This window comes from Penicillium macrosclerotiorum, assembly GCF_028827735.1.
Source record: "Penicillium macrosclerotiorum strain IBT 26536 chromosome Unknown utg000007l_segment0_segment0, whole genome shotgun sequence".
Lineage (NCBI taxonomy): Eukaryota > Fungi > Ascomycota > Eurotiomycetes > Eurotiales > Aspergillaceae > Penicillium > Penicillium macrosclerotiorum.
The window spans coordinates 1886946-1911168 of NW_026643086.1; the positions used below are offsets into that span (position 1 = coordinate 1886946).

At 49.8% G+C, this 24223-nt stretch overlaps 13 protein-coding genes across 13 annotated transcripts; 8 read left to right on the top strand and 5 right to left on the bottom strand.

Annotated features, from left to right (window-relative positions):
* Positions 1-670: 670 nt before the first annotated feature.
* Positions 671-1504, top strand: N7462_007509 (putative PTR family peptide transporter; the record flags this gene model as incomplete). The annotated part of the gene is made up of 2 exons (XM_057079227.1): positions 671-897; positions 1195-1504. The coding sequence occupies 2 exons, from the start codon at positions 671-673 to the stop codon at positions 1502-1504; spliced, it is 537 nt and encodes a 178-aa protein (XP_056931897.1).
* A 1488-nt stretch (positions 1505-2992) lies between these two features.
* N7462_007510 (3-ketoacyl-coA thiolase peroxisomal A precursor) lies at positions 2993-4411 on the top strand (the record flags this gene model as incomplete). The annotated part of the gene is made up of 2 exons (XM_057079228.1): positions 2993-3549; positions 3613-4411. The coding sequence occupies 2 exons, from the start codon at positions 2993-2995 to the stop codon at positions 4409-4411; spliced, it is 1356 nt and encodes a 451-aa protein (XP_056931898.1).
* Positions 4412-4660: 249 nt separating this feature from the next.
* On the bottom strand, positions 4661-5790 carry N7462_007511 (RraA family protein; the record flags this gene model as incomplete). Its single annotated transcript, XM_057079229.1, has 5 exons — positions 4661-4831; positions 4900-4998; positions 5065-5414; positions 5558-5633; positions 5734-5790. The coding sequence occupies 5 exons, from the start codon at positions 5788-5790 to the stop codon at positions 4661-4663; spliced, it is 753 nt and encodes a 250-aa protein (XP_056931899.1).
* A 535-nt stretch (positions 5791-6325) lies between these two features.
* Positions 6326-8238, bottom strand: N7462_007512 (uncharacterized protein; the record flags this gene model as incomplete). The annotated part of the gene is made up of 2 exons (XM_057079230.1): positions 6326-7753; positions 7852-8238. The coding sequence occupies 2 exons, from the start codon at positions 8236-8238 to the stop codon at positions 6326-6328; spliced, it is 1815 nt and encodes a 604-aa protein (XP_056931900.1).
* A 527-nt stretch (positions 8239-8765) lies between these two features.
* On the top strand, positions 8766-9329 carry N7462_007513 (uncharacterized protein; the record flags this gene model as incomplete). The annotated part of the gene is made up of 2 exons (XM_057079231.1): positions 8766-8832; positions 8893-9329. 2 exons carry the CDS (start codon positions 8766-8768, stop codon positions 9327-9329), a joined length of 504 nt encoding a protein of 167 aa, XP_056931901.1.
* Positions 9330-9454: 125 nt separating this feature from the next.
* Positions 9455-10456, top strand: N7462_007514 (uncharacterized protein; the record flags this gene model as incomplete). Its single annotated transcript, XM_057079232.1, has 5 exons — positions 9455-9634; positions 9699-9765; positions 9824-9870; positions 9925-10094; positions 10156-10456. 5 exons carry the CDS (start codon positions 9455-9457, stop codon positions 10454-10456), a joined length of 765 nt encoding a protein of 254 aa, XP_056931902.1.
* Positions 10457-11067: 611 nt separating this feature from the next.
* On the top strand, positions 11068-12384 carry N7462_007515 (uncharacterized protein; the record flags this gene model as incomplete). Its single annotated transcript, XM_057079233.1, has 1 exon — positions 11068-12384. The coding sequence occupies one exon, from the start codon at positions 11068-11070 to the stop codon at positions 12382-12384; it is 1317 nt and encodes a 438-aa protein (XP_056931903.1).
* A 686-nt stretch (positions 12385-13070) lies between these two features.
* Positions 13071-15086, top strand: dbp9 (ATP-dependent DNA/RNA helicase; the record flags this gene model as incomplete). The annotated part of the gene is made up of 4 exons (XM_057079234.1): positions 13071-13263; positions 13323-13399; positions 13456-13934; positions 13997-15086. 4 exons carry the CDS (start codon positions 13071-13073, stop codon positions 15084-15086), a joined length of 1839 nt encoding a protein of 612 aa, XP_056931904.1.
* A 189-nt stretch (positions 15087-15275) lies between these two features.
* N7462_007517 (uncharacterized protein) lies at positions 15276-17053 on the bottom strand (the record flags this gene model as incomplete). The annotated part of the gene is made up of 2 exons (XM_057079235.1): positions 15276-16783; positions 16807-17053. 2 exons carry the CDS (start codon positions 17051-17053, stop codon positions 15276-15278), a joined length of 1755 nt encoding a protein of 584 aa, XP_056931905.1.
* A 201-nt stretch (positions 17054-17254) lies between these two features.
* Positions 17255-18593, bottom strand: N7462_007518 (tafazzin; the record flags this gene model as incomplete). Its single annotated transcript, XM_057079236.1, has 3 exons — positions 17255-18125; positions 18311-18329; positions 18395-18593. The coding sequence occupies 3 exons, from the start codon at positions 18591-18593 to the stop codon at positions 17255-17257; spliced, it is 1089 nt and encodes a 362-aa protein (XP_056931906.1).
* A 450-nt stretch (positions 18594-19043) lies between these two features.
* Positions 19044-19520, top strand: N7462_007519 (mitochondrial 54S ribosomal protein mL60; the record flags this gene model as incomplete). The annotated part of the gene is made up of 3 exons (XM_057079237.1): positions 19044-19084; positions 19156-19385; positions 19468-19520. 3 exons carry the CDS (start codon positions 19044-19046, stop codon positions 19518-19520), a joined length of 324 nt encoding a protein of 107 aa, XP_056931907.1.
* Positions 19521-19988: 468 nt separating this feature from the next.
* Positions 19989-20873, bottom strand: N7462_007520 (uncharacterized protein; the record flags this gene model as incomplete). Its single annotated transcript, XM_057079238.1, has 1 exon — positions 19989-20873. The coding sequence occupies one exon, from the start codon at positions 20871-20873 to the stop codon at positions 19989-19991; it is 885 nt and encodes a 294-aa protein (XP_056931908.1).
* A 2510-nt stretch (positions 20874-23383) lies between these two features.
* On the top strand, positions 23384-24200 carry N7462_007521 (uncharacterized protein; the record flags this gene model as incomplete). Its single annotated transcript, XM_057079239.1, has 4 exons — positions 23384-23494; positions 23560-23872; positions 23957-24018; positions 24087-24200. 4 exons carry the CDS (start codon positions 23384-23386, stop codon positions 24198-24200), a joined length of 600 nt encoding a protein of 199 aa, XP_056931909.1.
* Positions 24201-24223: the final 23 nt, after the last annotated feature.

The window sequence follows — 24223 nt, forward strand, 5'->3', positions numbered from 1 at the left end:
TCAATTTAAACAATTCTACAGTCAAACTCCTTTTTGACGTGAAAAGATATGGCAACTCCGCACAATTCTTACATAAATATCCCGTAAATGCAGAAAGCCATGACGTTGCGTCTAATTGCGGTTCCTAAATCCCATCGCCATTTCAAATCACTTGGGACATCAAAAGACACCGTGACGAAATCTTCGGCGCGTAATGGCCTTAAACGAAGAGTCTTTGAGTGTCCTTAGATCCGCTAGTGGCAAGACGGAAGGGACCTCCCCCATCGCGACGCCGGCGAGTGGGAAGTTACCAACCGCCTCAAGTAAATATAAAATATCATTGCAATTGCGGGACTTAAGATTAGGGATTAGGAGGTTACCATTTCGAGTCCTATCGAGCAGAAGGCACACCTCGGGCGAAATGGTTGCGTTGGCCATATTCTGTCTATTATCGGTCTTCCTTGTTTTTTAAAAAAATAATCCATAGGCCACCCCAAAACTGCTTTTATGATTATTTATAATCGTATCGACAAACCTCGTGCTGAGAGATAACGGGCACCGAGGAATGCCGAACTCCGACTTGAACTCCGTCCCAATGTTGGATGGAACCTCATCGAGCTAGTGTCCGCTCTTGCTCTTTGGTATTTCAGAGGCTTGATGCCTATTCAGTATCCATGGCAAAATTCCCGCCATGGATATATCACTGGAAAAATTGGAGGCCCAAGCTGCGTCGGTGGCCTCGTCTCCTACAGCCGAAGGCAATCGCGCCTCCGAAAGCAATATTCGTGAACTGCGCCATGTATCAGCGCCTCTTCCTTTAAGAGTCTGGCTGGCCGCAACTATCGGAAGAGCTGAGCGGTTTTCCTATTATGGAACGCAGAGTTTCTTTCGTCAGTATACGCCCTACAAGTATCGGGTGTGATGCTTGTTCTTCCCCGCTGACACAACTAAAATATAGAAAACTATCTTCAGAATAGTCCGACCGATTTAGTTCCAGGAGCGATGGGATTAGGCAAGTCTCAGGCGAAGATGGTAAATTTGGCGTTCTCTGTGCTGGTGAATATTCTCCCGCTGCCGATCTCCATCCTCGTCGATGGGCGTTTAGGCCGATATCAGGCTCCCAGATATTCACAGGGTAGGAGCATAGGCGACCTACAGCACTTGAAGATATAAATGAACCTTAAGAAACTGACTTTTGTCACTATCCGTCTCTAGTATCTATGCCGTCGGCTCAGCCATCCTGTTTGCGACCTCGTTTCCTTTCGAGATGGCGGCCGGGGTCGCGACTCCTGGTTTCGCTGTGGGGACAATGCTTATTGCTATTGGACTCGGGGGAGTCCAGTCCTCCATTCAACCATTTATCGGTACGCGCAGCTATACAAATGATGATCTGCGTACTAACGAGGTATCAGCGGATCAGTACACTGAGTATGAAATGAAAATTAGAGTCGACAAACAGGGGGAAAGGGTCGTGGAAGACCGTGAAGTCACAATCCAATATATCTACAATCTATACTACTGGTAGGTAGTCGATAGACAAAAGAATAACTAGCAAACTTGGGCGATCGGCTGTGACTGACAAGGATGGGCAATGTTGGCTCCTTAGAAAGCATCGCAACCACACTGATGGAAAATACATTGGGTTCTGATCATCCTACCTGCTGGATCTTTGTATGATGATCCTATGCATTGTCATTGTCCAAGTGATGAAATCCAAATTCAGTGCGTTTGCGTATCCATTTTCGTGCATGTCTCGTGTTTAATGTTCTCTGGCCAGTCCATCCCCCTGTCCAGGGCTCCAATCTTCCCCAAGCCGCTCATTGTTTAGGGTATGCTGCCCAAGGGGGATTCACACTCGACGTTGCCCTACCGCAAAATCAACTGGAGAGGCATAGGCGAGTCATCCCTTGGAACAAAGCTTTCATTGCCGAGCTCCGTGATGCCCTGTCAGCCTTCAAGATCTGGTCAGTGACCTCCCTCTTCTCCTAATTCGCAAGACTAGTCGTATAGGTCGACTGAGTCTACCAGTATTGGGCGGCCCATATTCTGGACTTGCATAGGCTTAGGCTCCCAGGTGTCCATCTCCCAGGTTGGCAAATGGAAACCCACGGGATTCCCACCGATCTAGTTAAATCCGCCAACCCAGTCGCCTAGATTATTTTCGGACTCATAATACAGAAGCAGTTGTATCCAATCTCACAGAAGCGTAAGACTACCTTTAGTGCGGTGAATCGTATCACGCTCGGGTTCGCTACCATGTCAGTAGCTATGGCCTACTCGGCCATTGTCCACGTAAGTATTAATTATGAGATCGATTATCTGACTAAGGTTATACTTCAGGGTTATCGTTCGGAAGTAAGTAGATATAATTAGATTTTCGGGTAGTGCGACTTGCTCCTAGTTAGGTAACATATTGTAACTACCTCCCTATCCTCGGTACTAGAAGGATAGCTTCTGTTTACGCACGTATAGGATAGATAGTTATTTCTGGAAAATTTGACATACAAGGACACACATTGAGTTTGCCATAAATGTTAAAGTTGCACGCTCATCGGGTATGTCTCCATGTCAGGTATCAGCCCTGGCAAACTTATCACATTCAAGATGCGGAGATGCCGAGATTCTCACGAGTCGGGCTTGCACCCGATCGGCAAAGGATCACGTGTATGACGTGTGAAAGCATGAGGTCAGGCCGAATCGGTGAAAAACGACACCTTCACATGCTCCCCTCCACACACCGCCCTACAGCCCCGTGACTTCGGATAGGATCAATAATTATGCGATGGACCTCGGCACTTTCGTTGCAACACCAGCAACGGGCGACCCTGCTACAAGGGAAATACCACCGTGCCGGATCTACGGACGTGATTTATAAGAGAGTCATCTCCCGGAATCGTGATTGTGTCCTCTATCCTGCTTTCCTTTATTCATTCCTTCTTTCCTTTACCACCTCCCCCAACGTCTTCATATATTGACGTCATGTCTTCTGGTAAGCAACTGATCACCGCCCACTATGATGCATCTGACACATGCACGCCAAAAACACACATGGATTGCGCTTCTACAATCACATGTAAAGGATGAGGCAAAAGAGGGCGTGAAGCTAATGTTTTTCTCAGCCCAGCAGCGTCTTTCCCAGGTTTCCTCCCACTTCGGCCCTGCCGGCAAGAAAGGAGTTGCCGCACTCATCGAGAAGCACCCCGATGACATTGTCGTGACCTGTGCCCTGCGCACTGCTTTGACCAAGGGTGGCAAGGGAGGCTTCAAGGATACTGCTGCCGCTGATCTCCTTGCTGGCGTCTTCAAGGCCGTTATTCAGAAGAGTGGTATCGACCCGAGCGCCGTTGAGGATGTTGCTGTCGGCTCCGTCCTTCCCCCCGGTGGTGGTGCGACAGAGTTCCGTGCTGCTGCCCTTGTGGCTGGCTTCCCCGAGTCTACTGCGGTAAAGGCCTTGAACCGTCAGTGCTCTAGCGGTCTCCAAGCAATTGTCGACATTGCCAACGCTCTGAAGTCTGGCATGATTGACGTTGGCATCGGTGCCGGAGTTGAGAGCATGTCCTCTCAGTACGGGTGAGTTTTTCGCTCGGATGTAGTTGATTTACACAAAACACCTAATATTTATTTCCATTCTAGACCTGGTGCTGTGACCGAATTCTCCGAGCTTCTTGAGGCTCATCCTGAGTCTGCCAACTGCAAAGTCCCCATGGGTGTCCTGTCCGAGGACATGGCCAAGGATCGTGGCATCAGCCGTGCCGCGCAAGATGCGTTCGCCGCTTCCTCCTATCAGAAGGCCGTCAAGGCCCAGAAAGCCGGCCTCTTCAACGAGGAGATTGCTCCCCTTGAGGTCAAGTGGACTGACCCCAAGTCGGGTGAGGAGAAGACTATCACCGTCAAGGCTGACGATGGAATCCGTGATGGCATGACCGCTGAGTCCCTGGGCAAGATCCGCCCTGCATTTGCTAAGGATGGTTCCATCCACGCTGGAAACGCCTCTCAGATCTCTGACGGTGCCGCCGCCGTCTTGCTCATGAAGCGTTCCACCGCTGAGCGCCTCGGCCAGAAGATCATCGGCAAGTATGTCGCAGCCAGCATCGTCGGTGTCAAGCCTCTTCTGATGGGCGTCGGGCCCTGGAAGGCCATCCCTGTTGCTCTTGAGAAGGCTGGTATCACCAAGGATGATGTCGATATCTACGAAATCAACGAGGCCTTTGCTTCCCAGTGTGTGTGGTGTGTCAACGAGCTTGGCCTGCCCATGGAAAAGATCAACCCCAAGGGTGGTGCCATCGCCTTCGGTCATCCTCTTGGCTGCACCGGCTCTCGCCAGGTGAGCACCCTTATGACCGAGCTCAAGCGGACCAACAAAAAGATCGGTGTTACCAGCATGTGTGTCGGTACCGGTATGGGCATGGCTGCTGTTTGGGTTGCGGAGTAAACGCAAAGCTTCCTTTCTTGTATATTGCACAGCGACTCTTTGATTTTATGAATTATTTTTTTTCTTTTCCCAACATCCGCGGATTCTGGGATGTGTCGAGCACAAGAGGATACCACGAGACATTGAATTTCCATGTACATTTTTTCCGGCACATCTTGGTTGAAAACAACGTTCCAAATACATCTGGTAGATCGATTCGTTTCCATGACTATATACAAAGCTCGTACGTATTGTGCATAATTTGGTAAGCTATGTTCGGAACTTCTTGAAGGCTTCCGTGACGGTCATGCCCTGGGTGACGGCCTCCTTCGCTTGGTCATCCATGTTGATCAACTTGGGCATGAGCTCTAAGACTGGGTCGAGCAGGTCGCGTGGAATAGCAACCACTCCCTCCATCGGATCACAGAAAATTATATCTCCCTAATGCAATAGTTCCGTCACTCATTGGCCACAAAGAGGCTGTGCCGAAGTTTTTCGAGAATACTTACCGGCGAAACAGTCACCCCTTCCAGTGAGATGGGCACATCCCGGACCACGGCCTTTGCTTCGGCTCCTGTGCCGACAGTTGACGTCCCGCGCGCCCAGATCTATCGACAAGGATTAGTGCCGAAGCCGATGCGGAAAGTGAGTAGTTTCGAAAGGAATCCACTGACCGGAAGCTCTGTTGCCTGCAGTTCGCGCAGATCCCGTACGCGCCCGCCGACCACCGCAGCCTTGATTCCGAGGGCCTTCATTCGAGTGGCCATGATGCCGCCCGTCACCGCGCAGTACTGATCCTCGGGTTGTTCGATGACGATAATCGAGCCGGTCTGGGACGGGTCCGCCGCGGCAAAGTTGCCGGCGTAGTCGACCCAATGCTTTCCCGGCGGGAAGCCATGCTTTTCGGGGTTCTCAGTTGCGATTGCAGGGGAATTGGCACTCTTCGAGAGGAACTTGAAAGTCGTTGCTGGAGCGGCTATCTTCGGTGCGGTGTCATTTCTTCCCAGTATCGGGGAGAAGGGGGCTGAAGAACGAAAACGTCAGCGACGGCTTGCAATCACCAATACGGTATGGATTTCATCAGCTTGATTTCATCAGCTTGATTTCATCAGCAGTCTTGAGACTCTGCTAAAGAGTGACAAATGATCCAAGGGGAGGATGTCCTACTGAGATCCGCCAAGAAGCCGGCTCGTGGCGCTACGCCTTCTGGGACCTTCTGGAGCTTGAGCAGGGCATCCGATACCTGGATTATATTAGATGTGAATAGAAATGTTCAAATTACAGGCTGAGAAACAGCGACGGTATACAAAAATGATATCCGTACTGGGGGAAGATATACCTACATCGCAGGCTGTATAATTCTTCACTAGCGTCTTGAGTTGCTCCTTGAGGGCCGCCATTGCGGGGTGCGGGGCAGTGGAGAGGAACAGGAAGAGCAAAGCTTGAGCTCTACAGTCAATATGTGCTGGGTTGGAAGGATCGTAGTGATATTTGCAAATGATAATAATGTCCCCCCGTTACTCAGAAAAGGCTGTGAAGAAGCTCGTTTTGGTTGAAGCACATGTCCGCTAGTCCGGGTATCGGAACAAACCTCATCGGCCCACCCGAGGATAACCTCACCTGCGCCCGAAATGGAAGGGATATCCCGGAACGGGAACGGGGCTCTAAGGTCTCCGCCGATGAACATAAATGACTTTGATATTCTATGTTGTAGGCAACAGCTTAAGACTCCACTGTAAGATAGTCATAGTACACCATGGGGCATAGCCCAACTTTAATGGTATGACACAAACATAGAAAGTAACACTACGCCCCTTCTCACATCACCTACTCTTATGATTTGAGAGCTTAAGAAGTGTAAACAGGTCGGTACAGTATGTCAAGCAGAATAGGAGGAATAAATTGGCGGATTCTCGCAACGTTTACACTACAAAGCTAACTAGCAGAGTTGCCCCTCGGGGGCGCCACCGTCCTAGGGTCATCATGATACCACATGTTCAGCGCAATTCGACTGATGGTATTGCCATCAACACCTTGGTCAGTGAGATTCATCACCGCAGGACTCGATTTGAACCGCATGATCTCAAACCCGGAGTGACGTAACTGATGGAGCAGCCATCGGTTGATGAAGGCGGTTTTGTTCAGTGAGGTTGCGGACACTGGTTCAAAAAAGGGCGACAAATCTTCAAACTCGGTCAATCGAAGTGGATCCGGAGGATTTGCATTGTCTGGTTGTTCAGGGAGAAAGGCCTCTTTGACTCGCTTCCAGTCATCATTGAGCGACACGGATTCGTCATGGTTCTTGTGCTCGGGATGGGACTGTAAGCGGTGAATTGCCACATCCAAATCTGCCTTGGCCTTCGCTTTTGCCTCTTCATAGCACTCCAGAAACACAAGCGCTTCGCTATCGAGTGTGATACCGATGCGCTCGCTTCGGTCGCGTTGGTCGAGGAGAGCCAGATATTGGGTCTTTAATTCAGATAATTGCTCACGCATCAGGCGAACCTCGCCCACTAGAGAGAGATATTCTGCTATTGCTTGCGATATATGGTTGGTATTATAGGGGAAAGAAAAAATAGAAAGCGAATCAGAGCCCGAACCATTGATGTTGGGCTGTTGGGTAGTGGTGGTGGTGGTTGCTGTTGTTGTGGCATGTTTACAAAGAAGTTCGGTGAGTTTCCTTATGCGCTCATCCAGGATGGACTCACGATGGGCCAGCTCATTTTCTATCTGATGATAATCGTCTTCAAGTATCTGGTACGAGGCCGTGATGACCTGGAGGTTCTCAATGGCTGTGTTGATGCTGATTAACTCCGCGGGTGCGGTTTCCAGGGATATGAGATTTAGTTGGTTGCGCAAAGATAATCGCAGATCGTCTTCTTCTTCTCGCTTCTGCCTTAGAGCCTGTCGTAGATCCCGAGCTTGAAAACGCTGTGTAGAGACTTCTTCTTGCAGATGAAGAACGTCATCTACGAGCCTCGCTAGTTTAGCGCTGTGGTTACGTGCAGGGGCGGTCACAGGGGGCAAGGATCGGGCCTGTTGTGATGCCGGTGGGGAATGAAAAAACTGCTCCAGCTGATCCAGGGGTTTCGGACAATTTTTGATTCCCATCGTAGTGCTGCGCCCAGTATCTTCAGTGTGATGGGGGCCGATGATGGGGGCCGTGGAGGTGGTTCGGGGCGGAGAGGCCTCCGATAAGCGGGGGGAAAGGGGCTGGAGGGTACCAGAGGCCGTCGAGCTTAGGGCCTGATGGCTGCTGCGCCATAGCTCGGGCCATTCCGAGGGGAAGTTTGCATCCGAGGAGCTTCGGGGGAGGTAGATCTCACTTCTATTTTTGGCCCAGTGATTCCCCAGGAACGGTACCTGCAGGAGCCAAAGTGATGAGTGTTCCACATCTCACAATGTCAAGCATAGGATAAGGCATGTTTCCCTGCCAACCTGTCATCGGGGGAGAATCTCACCGCGGAGAGAGAGGATCGTCGCGCCCCGGGCCAAGAAGCCATCTTCAAGAACCGAATCCGACTGGGTGTCCGTACAATCTCACATTCTATTGAATATCGATGCTGTTCCGGGGAGTATGGGAGGCCCAACAACAACTCAATGGAGTGTTGGCCGGCGCTTGGGTAGTAAGAGAATAACAACAACAGCTTGGGGGTTTGGAAACTGATTAGAGTTGTGACGTCTGGAAGAGAGGTGTCACGTTTCCTTAGAGGAAGCGCCGGGATGAGTTTCAGGGGCAAAGCTGGATCGGGTTGGCTTGTTGGAGATGGTGAGACGGTGAGATTGTAGTAAAGGTGTAGAAGCGTTAAAGCAGGGAAGTGGAGTTGTGAAGCCCGTGACGCTCCCATGTATTCTTTGCTGTGACAAGCCCCGGCAAATCAGCCCCGTCGAGTCGCGGGCCCAACGCGATCGTCCATCAACCCAATCGTCGGGACTTCAGCTTGCTCCATAATGCTCCAGCACGTCCTCCACTGCCATTCTGGGCTCTAGCGCCAGCGCTTCTCTCATCTTGAGGACTCCTGTTGGTGCTACCAGGAGCTGCTGCGCCCAGTCAACCCCTGCCCAGCCGCCACTGGTTGCTTCACCACCAACCACCCCCGTTTTGAGGCATCATTATGGCCGTCTCCGCGAATCAGCGAGCACCAACATGACAAGGCCGGTATACTTCGTGCTATTATTTCATATCGAGTTGGCCCCGTCGGCGCATGGCTCTGCCCTGGACGACCGGCCCGAACCACACTCATAGGACTATGAAAAAGGCCTGCCACCCAACCTTCTGCACTCAACTTAAGTCACTATTGTATACTTCATTCACATAAGATTCCCCCCACTCTATATTTTCTGAAGATCAGTTCTGGACTGGGATGTAGCAGTCATGACGACAGATTGGACAGTTCACCCCGATTCAGGACGGTACTTCCGTCCTGTTCACAACCTCTCCGGTAGGTAACAGGGCGTGCTCCCGCCGATCGAGTTCATGTTTGCTGACAATCATTGATCAGGCGAGTCCGGAATCAAATGGGAGCGACCGGGAAGTCAAGCTACCACGACAATGGCCTCAATACCCGATCGACCTTCTCGATGGGCAGATCTCCCATCGAATGCTGGAGCAGGAAGCCTTCAAGATGCCTGGCAATTGATGGCGTCGAATTCCCCCCAGGATCACGTACGAATTCTTCTTCAGGATTCCCAGCACTTGCAGAATCTCCTTTTGGGCTGCCTGTTCCACAAGACCACAGCCATAGCTATGGAGCGAGTCTTGATCCGCGACCTTGGCAACCAGGCCCATTCGACTATCTTCCAAACGGTGTGCCAGCTGGTATCTGGCCGACCGAACAACAGCGCCGATTGCCGCATACGAGGGAGCACAGTTACTCAACCCCTCCACAAACTCCTCCTCGGACTCCTTCTCGACGAAACAGTAATACAGGAGCAATGAGCTCCGTTTCATCTAGTCCTCGAGAATACGGCTCGTTAGACTGGGGCTCTAGGTCCCCAAAAGAGGGGACTCAATCTTTCAACCGTCGCCGACCTCTTCGGTCAAGTATATCTGAGCGTAGCGATATGACGACGTCTTCGCAGAGTGATATCTCAAGCCCTCGTTCATTATCGGAAGATCTTCAAGGACTAGGCCTTATCGACCATGTGTCGTCACAGCTGATTGCTGCACACGGCACCAGCCCTCCGTACCAGCGCTGGGATCCTGTCCTGGGAGATGTCCAACGAAGCCATGACACGCTGGCTGTGAGTTGCAACGGAAATTTGCTTTGATACCTGGCAAGATCATGGAGGCTAATAGAACCACTAGCGGCTCACAAGCGATCCTTCATACGCGATCCCCGAAAGCCCCGAGGAACCCGAGACATTGGATCCTCGTAAGTAGCGCCCGAGCACCGAGCACGGTAATACCAGAGACTAATAAAATATTCATAGGATATAAACGACAAAATGATCCTCGAAGATTTTTTCGTGTCGGCAGGGTAAGTTCATGCAGCCAGGCCTTGTTTGCTTCTCCCAAACTTATTCCAAAATAGGTTTTTGCTATGCTCTGGCACGAAAATGCTGGACTCAACGGAACCCCAGTTAGCCAAAAAATCCCATCCCTCAAACAAGGGTGTACCCGAGGAAAATATCAAGAGCCGATCTATAGCAGCATTCGACGCATGATTGTAATTAAGGAGCAGAAGGGCTGCTGTTGGTGCATGTAAGTTTGCCTCCAAGGATATTCTTCACTCGGAAGATTTTGTTCCTAATTGGATTGCTAGACCCGTCACGACCTATAGTGGACAAGGTGTTGGCAAAGCAGGAGTCGATCGCGGAAAGCATGCGGTCATTTATATGCGCGGAGCGCGTCCAGTTACGAAGTCAAATGAACCCAAAATGACGAAGGAGCCGCTGGAGGTTGAACCAGCTAGGCCAGACCAAAAGCTGGATCCGATGTCACGAGTGAATTTTGGTAAGATCTACACGGTTGAACACAACGTCAAGGTTCTCCCTGTGGGAAAGGTTACAGAAGCATCTCTGGAGAAGTTCAATGCTTACATGCGAGCTGAGCTCTGCAAGTAAAAAACGATAAGGCGATATTTTTTATACAATAATTTAGCGATGGATAGTTTTGGTTTGATTCACAACACTGCTACACTGATTCGATACCCCCCAGCCCTCTCCCTCTTTTTACCCCTACGCAACCCCTTATTGTTTTTGTATGATTTATTCTCTGCAATGGCAACTTGACGGTTATCCCAGTTGACCTTCTCGGCTTGCTTTTGTGAAGATACGTGGAATTGATAATTTCAGTCGTTGAATCTGTTTCTATCTTGAAAATTAGATCTTAATTGCCTTCGTACTAATATTTCTCAAAACAAGCTGATAAGACACTTCAGAGGGACTTAGTCCTTGGATTTCGCAACCACTTCATGAAGCTTCGCGCCGATCGAAGATGTTCGTATTTTGGCCTGAATTGTAGGGCCCAAAGCCCCTTCCCCCTCTCTCACGCCACGGAGCTGAATAGCCCGAGGAGGTTGTGATAGGTGGACGACGCGAATCACATCTAATCGCCCTGGTAATACCTCATTATTGCGCAAGCCAGCTTATTGATCCTTAATCGGAGTCCTGCGCTGCTCCTAAAGCAAAGCCCCTTTTCGCGTTCCCCGCGAACAACACCCCCGCAATCGGACATGGAGAACCCCCAATCCCTGAGAGCGGCGTGTGCGAATCCAGACGCCCTCTTTGCACTTTCTGAAGATCAACTTCTCCATCTCGTCTACAGAGAGTTCCCCGACGAGATAGATCGCCTCCGTCGAGCATACTCTATTCGTGACAGCCAATGGTCCCCTCCAAGCACCCCGTCTCCTTCTTACGTCCTGTACCAGAACAACCACGACGAAGTCAATCGCTCATTGGTAGGCTTTCTTGCCCTCCGTTGGATCCATGAGGGGGAATATGAGACATTCATTCAGTCGCAACCTCTGGATTTGCAGCTGACCAGAAAATCATTCGATTGGGTGAGACGATACTATTTTCAGATCGTCCAGGACTCCGACACTCTCTACGCCCTGATTACGTCGATCGTTATTAATGACCTGGGAAAGGATCCCCAGTTAGCATTGGACTACCAGAATTTGACCGGAAAGGATATCTCAACTCTGAACCACGATGCAATTCTCCTCAAGGCTTGCGAGCCTGGCTTGGTCCCTTCACTGGATAGGCTGTCTATTCAGGATAGAGATGATATGCTCCTCGCGATAGAGCTCGGAGCCTACCTTAACTTCGGACAATTAGGACAGGCAGAGAATGCACCGGTCGCTTTATCAAATTTACAACGGATGAAAGGTCGATTTCGGAGCTTTCAACTACGCTTCATGGAGCAATTGCTGGACATTGCAGGTGCTGCGGGTCATATGGACTGGACCTGTGCAAAGAAACTCAATCAGCCAATTTTTGAGTCCTATCAAAATGTCTACTATGCATGTGAGGGTGTCATGGCCGGAACTCTCGACGCTCGCGGTGGATATGACTTCGTTCTCAAAAAGCGTGCCGAATTCATCCACGCCAAGGGCTTCCGACTGCTTAAAATAGAAGAAGATCCATATCAGCGTGCTTTGATGCGATTGTTGTGCATGGGTAACGTCATTACCCTCGAAACTGCAGAGATGTACGAAACGGCCTTGAACTCTCTCGAGGACAAAGCAAAAGAAGCCCTCATTCATGCCCTCAATGTTGATGGCTCGATTGGTTCGCCTGCTATTCAGCCAACATATACACCTGCAATCCTTGGTTTTATTAAGGAGAAGAGGTCCTTGATCTCTGCATTCCAATACCTGTCCCGCGTTATGAGCGCCAGCCCCAAATCCCCTGTTGACCCTTCGGCGGTGCTCATTGAGCGAAGTGTGTTGGGCGTCCTCAAGCAGCATGTTGAGAGTAGCGAATTTAGAGATGATCCTACAATTTTAGAGAGAATTGACGTGCCTAACGATGTCATTGATCTAGTCTAGGCATGAAATAAAAAAAAGATAGGGTCATCCGTGCCTTGACTTTCAAATGCGTTATAGCCGATAATGAAACAATTAATATCATGATCGCCTCGCGTATAGAAAAGAACCAAGAAAAAGGCTACCAGTTAGGCTGAGCTCAGATTATAGAGATCCTCTCTGCCAAATTCATTCCAGCAAGACTAAGATGAAAAGAACTACCAAAGAGCCGGCATGTCAGAAATCTCCCCAGAATAAACATCTCACAGGAATTATTTCAGAAATTTCCTTAAGAATTACGACTAGGCAGAGTTTGCTTCACTCTTTACAATGTCTCAGAGGGCATGATGACCACCGAATTCATAGGGTGGTTTCGCGACGGCTCCAGAAGCAAGAGCTACACCGGACCCGAAGCATCATGGAGAAGTAAATTTATGATAGCATCATGTTGTCATATAGAATATGCCGCCATACATGAAATCAATCTAGCTATATTCCAATACAAAGATTCAAAGCAGAAAATGTTTCAAAACTCCGAAATATCACCTTGGTGGTGTCATGGTGTTTAGTCTTTCCCGGATTGGGAACTATATGATGATGTCAGCAGCGGAGATTTGCTCACCGCCTTGAAAATTCTCACCGCCCGCTGAAATTTCCCTAATCGCTCTTTTGCCCCCAGATGAAAGAGCAGAGTACACTGCACAACAGACATGAAGCGCAAACTGGATGCAAACGACGTGCCGTCCCCTGAGCCTAAGGGGGCGGAAGAACAGGATCCTGATTTCGAGACTCTGAATCTCGATCCGAGATTGCGCCAAGCCCTGATCAAAGAAAAGTTCACCAAGCCTACGCTCGTTCAGGCGAAAGCGATTCCTTTGGCACTTGAAGGAAAAGATATTTTAGGTAAGTTTTCTACACCCCTTGCTATGCTCATATGAATTGGCTCTGACAAAAATGAATAGCTCGAGCAAAAACTGGCTCTGGAAAGACTGCTGCTTATGTCCTTCCTGTCCTGCAAGCCATCCTTCAACAAAAATCTGTGAGTTACCGAATATCGTGATCATAGAGAGAATTTGCTGACAAGCTTTGAACTAGGCCGACCCGTCGCTTAAAGCCACTACTGGCCTTATCCTTGTTCCAACTCGCGAGCTTGCGGAGCAGGTTCAAAAAGTCGTCACCTCTTTCACTTCCTTCTGCGGAAAGGATGTTCGGTCTGTCAATTTGACACAGAAAGTTTCCGACGCCGTGCAACGATCCATGCTCGCCGACTTCCCAGATTTGATTATATCCACGCCTACTCGAGTCCTTGCCAATGTGAACAACTCTGCGCTGTCCCTTGAGAAGCTTACCCATCTCGTGATTGATGAAGCCGACCTGGTCTTGTCTTATGGCTACGATGAAGACATAAACTCTCTATCTAAGGCTATCCCTCGGGGTGTGCAGACATTCTTGATGAGCGCTACACTCACTTCTGAGGTGGATACCTTGAAGAGCCTCTTCTGTCGGAATCCGGTCATCCTGAAGCTGGAGGACAAGGAAGAAAAGGGTGCCGGTGTCAGTCAGTTCGTTGTCAAGTGAGTTAATGCCCAGGGATGTCGTGACGTCAATAGAGTCTTTGCTAACGCCTTGGATACAGCTGCGCGGAAGATGAGAAGTTCCTCCTCACATATGTCATTTTCAAATTACAACTGGTCAAGGGAAAGGTCATCATTTTCGTTGGCGATGTCGACCGTTGCTACCGTGTCAAACTCTTTCTGGAACAATTCGGCATCAAGAGCTGTGTCCTCAACTCAGAATTGCCCATCAACTCTCGACTACATGTTGTCGAGGAATTCAACAAGGGCGTTTACGATATCATCATCGCGGCGGATGACCAAGAGGTTATGGGTACTCCTAAGCCATCGAAGAAGTCTCGTGACGCAGCCGACGATGAAGCTGAGGACAAGGAGGAAGTTGGTACCAGTGAGGATGAGGAGGATCCCGAAGAGTCGGGTAGCAAGCAAAAGTCCAAACGACGCAAGATGACTGCCAAAGAAAAGGATTACGGTATCTCCCGTGGTATCGACTTCCAAAACGTTGCTTGCGTTCTCAACTTTGATCTCCCAACTACTTCTAAATCCTATACTCACCGCATCGGGCGAACTGGCCGTGCCGGCAAAGCCGGCATGGCTTTATCGTTTGTTGTTCCTGCCGATCAGTACGGAAAGCACAAGCCTACATCCATCACTAGCGCCAAGCGTGACGAAGCCGTTCTCGCCAAACTTGTCAAGCGACAGGCCAAGCTTGGCCATGAGATCAGGCCTTACCATTTCGAGATGCAGCAAGTCGACGCTTTCCGCTACCGTATGACCGATGCTTTGCGCGCCGTCACCCGTCTGGCCGTTCAGGAAGCCCGTGCTCGTGAGATTCGACAGGAGCTCATCAAAAGTGAGAAGCTGAAGCGACACTTTGAGGAGAACCCAGACGAACTGCGTCAGCTCCGTCATGATGGCGAGTTGCGTGCTGCTCGTGTTCAACCTCATTTGAAGCATGTGCCGGAGTATCTGATGCCCGTTAAGGGACGCAAAGGTATTTCCAAGGAGGACGTAGGATATGTTGGATTCTCGAAAACCAATGAGAATCGCATTCGCAAAGCCCGGGACCGTAACCGTGCTCGTGGAAAGGGAAAGAGACCTACTGGGGGTAAAGTTGATCCGCTGAAGACATTTAATCGGGGCCGGAAGTAGACGTGGTGGAGAGTGCATGAAGACCATGCTATGATACCATTGTACAGTTTAGATGGAACAAAAAAAGGGATTGTCACTTGCGATTATTTGCATTTTATAAAAATATTATTTCTCAACACCTAAACTTCCATCCCTCTCTCTCTACTATTTTCAAGACAACAGAATCTTACCATGGCTGAGTTCATTGGATTAGAGATTCTTTCTAGGGCTGTTATCGTGGAGGTCACCTGCAACAGAAGCAAAGAGCCATTTGCCCTTCTCCAGTCTCCGAATAATTTGAATTTGATTCTGCACATCATATGCCTTTCCGCATGCTTCTTTCCAGGCAGCACGCTCTTTCCCCCGTCTTTTGAGAAACCGCTCTTGCTCCACATCCCAAGGAAGATCGTCGTGCGCAGGGATATCACGATGTAGATTGAGGCTCTCAAAAGCGCCCACCGGAGCGTGGATTGAAGCAGCCAAGGAGCTGTCGGGAATGTTGGCGGATACGTCGATAGAGTCAATTTCTGGAGGTAGTTCAAAACCAGGTCCCATACCAATCCATTCGACATCTCTCCAGGAGCCATTCCACTCTGGGCCTGAGGAGCCGGGCCGACTCGGCCTGCCATCTGGATCAGTCCCCGTCCAAACTAGAGCAGGAAGCCATTCGGTGCAGCCTTCAAAGTCAAGCCATTTTAGACAGTATGTATAGCGAGACAGCTGGCGGAGGATCCCTGCCGCTTCGGCCCAGTTGTTCTCGATACCAGAATACATGTCTGTCCCACCATGGACTAGAGCAGGTCCGCGATGCCCGGGCGGACGAATGCGAAGTTTAGGATTATTGGGAGTGCGAGTTGGTGCGGGCCAATGGGCCAATGACAGGTGAGTGATGATTGAAAGGCGCGAGAGGAGATGAAGAAGAGAGTTCCAGCTTGCAGCAGCGGGGACAGGGTGTCCAAGGGACAAGTAACGCAAGTTACTGAAGCGAAGGCCTTGACTCAAAGATTTGGGAATCACATTGGTCGCCGCGCTTATCGCCATAGAACTATCTTTACCCTCATTCATTTTTGCCCCCATATGTTCATCATCTTGAACGTCATCCCATGATGTGGGAATGCATTCGTCAAATTCACCTGATAGCGTCCTAGTCACTGGCCTTGGGGATAGGAATAACTCCTTGGAAAGTTGCTTGAACGTCATCCAATATCCAAGCGCATAGCTCAGATCCAAACGGAAGATAGCGGCATCGGCCTTCTTGTCAGCCTCTATTTCATCTTGAGTAGCTTCCTCGTGGTCCGATGCTGTCAAAAATAACGGTTTCAATCCCTTCATGCGTCCTTTCAAAGGTTGATTCCTTTCGCCAACAGCATATAGTGCTACATAGCTAAGCAAGAGCTCTTTCAGATGCGTAGGGAGTTGAGCCACGAATATTCCATCATAATCCAAGTGCCAGGCCCAGTTCAGGGCCATAGTCTTGAGGAGTCCATGGAGGAGACTTGTCTCTGCAGGGAAGACAGCCCCGGGCAATCTATCGATACGAAAAATATGAACTCTTTCGAGTTCAGAAGCTGCCCGCTCGGGGTTCTCGGATGACTGGTAGGGGTCGCTTCCGCCATCTGTGAGCCAGCTTTGAGGTGGCAAAGGCCCAGGGGCTAATCGTAGTGGTCGCCCCCGATCCCTGTACGGCGAGTTTGAGGGCGAGGCCGAGGCGAAGGAGTCTCCGGAAGTTCGAGAAGGTTACGCAGAGAAGGGTGAACTGAGCGATGAGAAGCAAAAGCCCGGGATGGACTTTCCGGGCCGCTGTCAGAAAGCGCAGGGACTTGGGTGCGACGAAGGTGACCGATCAGATCATTGACTGAGGGCGCATCCGAGAGGGTAGAGCCTGTGGGTCTTCGTAGCTGGCCATTATCACGAGGCGTGCAGTTGAGCGAAGGGTGTGAGCTGCTGCTGGGCTTATAAACGAAAGATCTCTTCTGCTTTTTGGGCATGAGAGGTCGATTTTAGAGAGGATTGACAGGGTGGAAGAGACCAAATGCCCGAGCCGAGCTGCCCGCATCGTCATCGTTATCCGCCCCCACGGACATCGCCCGGGCCAAGCCTCACGAAAGCCAAGAGAGCAAAGAACAGTGCTAAAAAGCTCTATCATAAAATGTATACATGCTATTTACAAAGTAGTTTTACAAACTGGTTTAAATGTCTCGAACCCAGGAATCATCCTTCATGTGGCCTTCGCGTTTATGGCCTTCCTCCAGCCATGTCTCAACGAGGCCCTCTTTGGGATCTTCATCTGGAAGACCACGCGTCCGGCGAACCTCTAACACAAGGTTCCGAATCTTCCTAGTAACTTCTTTACGTAACTCAACAGCTTCCTTATTATTCAAGAGCTCTTCACTCAAGACACCAACGGGGAGATCCCGAGACTGAGGATCGGCTGCCTCAACCTTGGCTTTCAGCTTCTGCCAGCGCGAGCGCATGTCTCCGAAAACCGCCTCGGAATCCACCTTTGAACCGAAGGTCACGCTGACATTCTTGCCAGGGCGGGGAAGGAATCGTGGGAATTCGCGACTTTCGTGCATGATATCATCGACGCCCTCAATCCACATCGGAACAATGTCCGGGCATTCCTTCGTTTCGAGGATGAGTCGCGCAATTCCCCATTTGAAGTACCGCATTGTCTTCCGGGGCGCCTGGTGAATCTTGCCTTCGGGGAATATATGAACCCAGGAGTAGGAATTGCAAGAGTACGCAGAAGGTGCCAAGTGGGCATCTTCACCATTAGTAGTATAAGCGACAGAGAGATCCGAGAAGGGATCAATGCAGACATTCTCGAGGCTGAAGCTCTGGAGTTCGGGTTTGGCTCGGTGGTGGTCCACGGGGAAGGGACCCTGAGACAAGAGTCGAATGGCTTGAGTCATGGCGGGCTGGCCAAGTCCCCCAAATTGTGAATGTGCTAGGCGGTGCGTAGGTAAAACTTGACCCATCGCAAAGAAAAACGACAGAGGTCTGCAAGGGATGACTGAAGTCAGAACAAGAACAAGGCAACCCGCATTTCCTCTGGAGCTGTATGTACCTAGTTTGAAAGCAAATATCATGGCTGCCAAAGGACCACCGTTTGTTCCAGAACCTCATCGGGAGCAGACCCCAAATCAAGGGATCATCCATGCTAGGCGCCCCGACATCCTGTCAGTTATTTCCGAAGATTGGGTGAACTGCCTCAACATCAAGGATTGCTCGTAGGAACGTACACGCTGATATGGTTCGATACTAAATTGACAGGGCTTGTCAGCGAATGTCATTCAATTGACGTTATGAGGACGTGGGATCAATACCTGTAATCAGACCCTTCGATCTTTGCGACGGATCCTGCCGCGAGTCCAACAACGCGGTAAAAGCCTCGCCACCATGCACCTCCGCGTGGCTTAATACCGAGAGAAATCCACGGCACAGGCCGGCCACTCCCCACATGGTCATGTTCGACCAAGCCCGCCAGGGGAGTGATGGGGCATCTGCTGTTGTGCCGGAGTCCATGGTGCTGGGTGTCGGAACGCGACTCTATACGAACTCCATGAACGAGAATCGAGTCGCGGGCTCACTTCGAGTGGCCTGGGTAAAATTGGACCCCCTAATTACTGGGAGGAGACGAGGTTGCGCAGAGGAAGAAGCCAACAACTGCTCGGCGAACACATTTAATATTTCGTGATCACATGACCGAACCCGGGGTAAATACTCACTCACAAGGTTGGAGTCGCCGGTTCCAACTTCTTCAATGTCTATCGATGAGTTGGCTCCTTTAATTTGTTCATTTCAAAGTGAACGTCTGCCCCAATTGCGCGGTCCATCAGGTTCCGTTCTTTCTCGTCTCACTCAACAGCGACCTCCCGCGGCATCTATACGGGACGGCGCACGGGCCAATTGCAGTTCCGACTTCGCGCACGATTTTCAAGCCGCGCCCTTAACTTCTCTTCTCAAACCAGCAACATGTTCAAGCCCACAAATGCCCTATTTGGGGGTCTTCTTTGGTATGGAGTACAGGAGATTCACGTTCCATTCCTGCATGTGTCGCTAATAATTCCTTTTTCCTAACCGACAGGAAGACTCCGTGGCGTCTCTCCGCACCCCAGAAGGCCCGGCAGCGCAAACGCCTGCGCGCAGTCGACCGAGTAGTCGATACTCTCAGTGCCGCCCTTTCTCGCAATGGACAGAGCACAAAGGCTGTTGAGCGATGGTATGCGGAAATGCCGCGCGAGGAGGAAATGCTTCCCAAAGACAAATACACCATCTTTGATAAGAAGGAGAAGACTTACCGGAAGAGCATTCACAGTACGATCCCTAACTGCGAGACAGTACCGAGGTCTCAGAGTTTCAATTATGGATCAGCTGAACTGATTTTTGTAATTTCCAGAGCTGCCGAAGTGGACTCGTGTCAGCCAACGTGTGAACCCTCCTGGTTTCTAAACCCGCGATCACCGTACCTCTCAAAGAACAATATCCCCTACGAACCGCCGGTGCATCTCTTGCGCAGATTTGCTACTGGCCTTGTACTATACACACCAAACACACGTCATTTCGTCGACAAAGAGGTGACCTGGCCTCAAACAATATACGAAGGCTTTCCGGAGTTTTGGCAATTGAAAAAACGCCTGTACCCAGTGGGAAAACACAGTGCTGGTCTATATTGCTCCATTAACTAGCTTTTAGAACTTGTTACCCAATTCATTTTCTTCATTTCGGGAGCGAATTCCATTCAGAGTGTCTAGATCTAGGAATCTGTAAAAGTGGAACGGTCACGACAGGATAGGGTTGATAAGGATAACGCGATACAAGCGGTATATATGTTCGATCGTGTCCTCAATTTCCCGAATGTTCGATTTTATACGTACGATAGTTAAAGTTCGAAGCTGAAAGGAACGAAGACGAGTGGAATCATTGGGGCACAGCTTGACTGGAATGCACCGTCTGCTCACGTTCCCTGGGAAGCAGCTTGAGGGACGTGATGCGACTCCCTCGATTGATTTGCGTCGCAATTTCCTTCACTCGATTCCGATTCGCGCGGCCTTCATGGATAATCTTGCGAAGGCGATATCCTCGGCGGACTTGCTGCCAATTGTCAAGTGTCTCTTGCCATCCAGCGCCTCCTTCATACCATGCATTTCTCTGAGAAGTTGACATTGAAAATCCTTGGGGTGGCTTGGGCAAGATCCAGCATGCTGGATCAATCTTCCCATCAGGTGGTTCCTCCGCTGAATCTTCATAGAGCTCCACTGTTCGAAGAACGTCTCGGATCCCTGATGCACGTCTTTGGTTGTTGACTGCCGCACGCCATGCATCAATTCGGGGGATTTGTGCTCTCTTCCGAATCGCAGCCGGATACTTGGGTCTAGAGTTATGGCCAGGTTCTGGGTAAGGTACGTTGAATCGTGGATCCCCCCACTGGCGGCGATGATGGATCGGAACTCGCGAGACTGGATCAATCACCAGCCAGGTTTCTCTATTTAGCCAATGATTGGCAAGCAGAGCAAAATGATAAGGCTTTTGTCCAGGCGTTGTCTCATTATACATCCATCCTAGTTTGCGATCTAGTCGATCAACCAGTCGGATCTCCCAATCATGGAGGGTGTCCTTGCGCCTTGTGATCTCGACCGTGGACCCATCAAAGGGGCCAAAAAAAGGTGGGCACTGGGTTTTCACCGGGGTAGCAGGCTCCCAAACATCATGTGCTAAGTTTCCGCAAATTTTCGGCCTCTTTATTTCTCGCCATGAGTGCCACGGCGAGTTATGAGGGGATACAGAAAGCACTTCTGTACTCATGATTGATCGAATTCGAACCGGCGCACTTTTATATTTGTTAGTGCTCGAGACAACCTTTGGAGAGGTAAGATATGGCACTTCCGTTCGTATATGGCGGTGGTCAATTCTAGCGAATGGACTTGAATTGAGACTCTTCGCGCCTCTCGTGTCTTCATGGATTCGATCGATTGCAACGCTGCTGCAGCTTTGCTCGGACAGAAAACTGGCCAATAAATCTGTGAGAGGTGTTCCAGGGGGCCCGGACGAATCTCTCAGATCAACACGAGCATGTCTTTTTTTGGCGTCAATCTGCATCCTTGCTGACCATCCTCGGTGTCTTCTTGACTGAGAGTATCGGCCAAGTCTAGTTGGATGAAGGTTTTGTGTCAAGATTCTGGAGCATTCTTTTACTGGTAAGCAGCGTCCAGGCTCAGTCAGCCTAAAAGAACTGTGTGTCATGTGCAAACAATTTGAAGGGTGCAGCGTTCGGTATGTCCGTAGATCCGTCTGTGATGCCACCATTTGTGGAAAGCATCGTGTGCTTCTTGGGGTTGATGGCGATTGAGAATCCTCTGCCAATTTTGGGAGACTATTTGGACCTCTCCTATCAAACGACGGATCCACATCAAGTTGATCATCGGAGCCACTTTGGTGAGATATTGACGGTGGCGTAAACATTTCCTGCGATGTGGAAGAAGTCCCTCTTTCTTCTCTGCCGGTTTGACTCAAGCTGACTCGTGGCTGCGGATCATTATTTCTTTCTGAGCATCCTGATATTCGTAAAGCTTCTGTGGGTCGAAGTAAGTCAGGATTTGGATAATCACATAATGCTCCATGGCATCCTATAGGTATTGGAAGTCCTCGCGTCTCATCAGCAGAGGGAAAATTCCAGCTTGGAGGACCTTCTGGTAACCACTTCGATCGTCGCCCATTGTGCCGGCGTTCTGTCATCACCTCCTGCCCAGGATTCCACCAGACCCATTGATAGTCTGCCTGGGTTGACTTCCAAGACATCCACCGTAGAACAGGCTTGAATAGCTTGCGGAGAAACAATTTGTTTCTCTCATGAGTCTCTCTTGCAACCCAACCGTACCAGGTCCTTGAGTATCGGGTCGTCGTCAATTTGCCTTCTCTCACTACCTTGTGTCGGTTCAACGAGCGCATGAATTTGCCTCCCTTCCAGAACAAAACCGCAAGCACAAATATCCCAATAGTTCCCGCGAAAAGCTCACCGAAGACGCTTGGGTCGATGGACTTCGTCACTGGAACTGGATCGATTGACGGACCTTTTCCATAGCCAGGCGCCGAAGGGGAAAGCGAATGATTCTGTCGAGTGATCAGCGGCGCCATCAGTCGGGCGCACCGAGAACTGTTCAGAAGTGAGTAATGATATGAAATACCAAGTGAATGACAAAGACTCTGGTGAAATCCCGAGTCTTGAAAATGAAGTTCAAGCAATATCAGCTTGTTAAGGAAGCTGCCGATCATGTGCCTCCCAACCATGCCCTAACAATTCCACTCGGCATCCGCGCTACCTTAACAAGCTTTGAAAGATATAGTTGATCGAATATAACAGTTTAATCGCTTGTGCCTTATGAGACAATCACTAAGTTTAACTCGCGCCGTTCACCCTCGTCGTTCACTTCGTGTTTCTACCGCTATAGTCCTCAATTTTCATCACTGTGTCAACTCTATCTCAATCCCCTCACACAATTGCGTATCGGAGAAGCGATACGTCTTTGTAATCCTCTACAGTTCTTTTGCGAAGCCCTTCTCGTCTGATTTCCCTTATTTGATAGTCCGAAAATGTTTGAGTCGGCACCAAATTGGAGAAGCCAAAGTCCAGCCGCCTCCCTGAACACAATATCAAGAGCCGTGTTAGATGTCTGACTCTTTAGACGATGTTTTCAATATTGAGTAATTCTAGAATTTCGAAAGTTGACCACAATTCTGGTGCTTGGATCGATCATGTGCCAGGATATCACTGTAAAGAATGTTATTGTATCCGGGAGAAAAGCCAGCCAAGATTTCGAACCCATATACTAGCAAGCGACATGATTTCATTTGCATTGCAAATTCTGCAATATCTTCGATTTCAAGAAAAAAAAATTCGTAGTCACAAAGGCAAAGATATATATTCTTTGCTCAGAGAGTAGTTCTCAAATTGACGTCTTATCTAATCCTGCCAATGAAAAGATAAGGGGGAAAATGGTGAAAAAAAAAGCTCACAAATAGATTTTCAATCCGAGAAGCCAAAGATGCCCATATGAAGAGCAAGACGGGATCTAGCTCTTTTCTCTTGTGTTGAGCACAGGTTGTGGTGATGCAAGTCCCAGTGGGCGTTTCTTGTGCCAAAAAAACGTGGATGCGGAGAGCCTGCGGAGATCGGAAGACCAGGCCGAATTGGATGATTTCTCGACCGCGCAACTCCAATTATTCAATCTTCCCCCTCGTCCCACCCACTCTCGATCAGTGCTAGACCCCCAAAAACCCCAGTTCTTACGTACTCAGGCCTGCAGGAAGCGCGCTACATGATCCGACAATTTATTACTGCCGCTGCTCCGGCGGCGCGCCTCGCGTCCCCAACCTCAGTCGCAACTCTCAAGAGCCAAGCCAGCAGACAGTCAACATGGCTCTACGCTGTACGATTAGCATGCAAAGATCTCGATACCTAAAGATGATTACCTGACCTAATTGCAATCCCCAGAACTCAACACCGCTCTCCCTTCGCTCCTCCCGACTCTTCTCCAGCACGATCCCGACGCCTTTCGCATCCTCCGCAGTCCAAAATGCTTCGCCCTTCCGCCTCTCTACCGACAAGCACAAGCCCTTCGAATACCCTGAAGAAGATCCCTACAATGCCTACAAGCCTAAGCGTCAATGGCCCCCGGATATGTCTAAGCTCTCCCCGAAGCATCAGTTCCGGCTGGAGCGCAAGTATCGGCGTCGCGCTGCGCTGAAATATGCCCGGCCCAAGTTCATCAAGATGGTCACCTTGACACAGTGGATTATTATTGGATGTAAGTATATTTCGGAGGCTTTTTTGAATCTGCAAGAGATGGACCTTTTTTGCCGAGGTTCTATTTGCTGATCTGTACCTTCAGTTGTCGCGATCTATGCGGTACTCTTCATGAACTGGGATACCAAGGATACACCGTTTGATGGGGTGAGTATTGGAAATACCTATTTGGGTCATCAACGACAGTCACCTACTAACACTTTTTTTAATTGCAGATTCGAGAGGGCGTCTTCTCGGGCATTTCAGCTGTGTTTTCCAGCCCTCCCCCTCCCGGCCCGGTCAAGAGAGCTGATGGTAACAATGGAGCTGAATCACAAAACGGTAAATGATGAAAGAGCAATCATGAGACTTC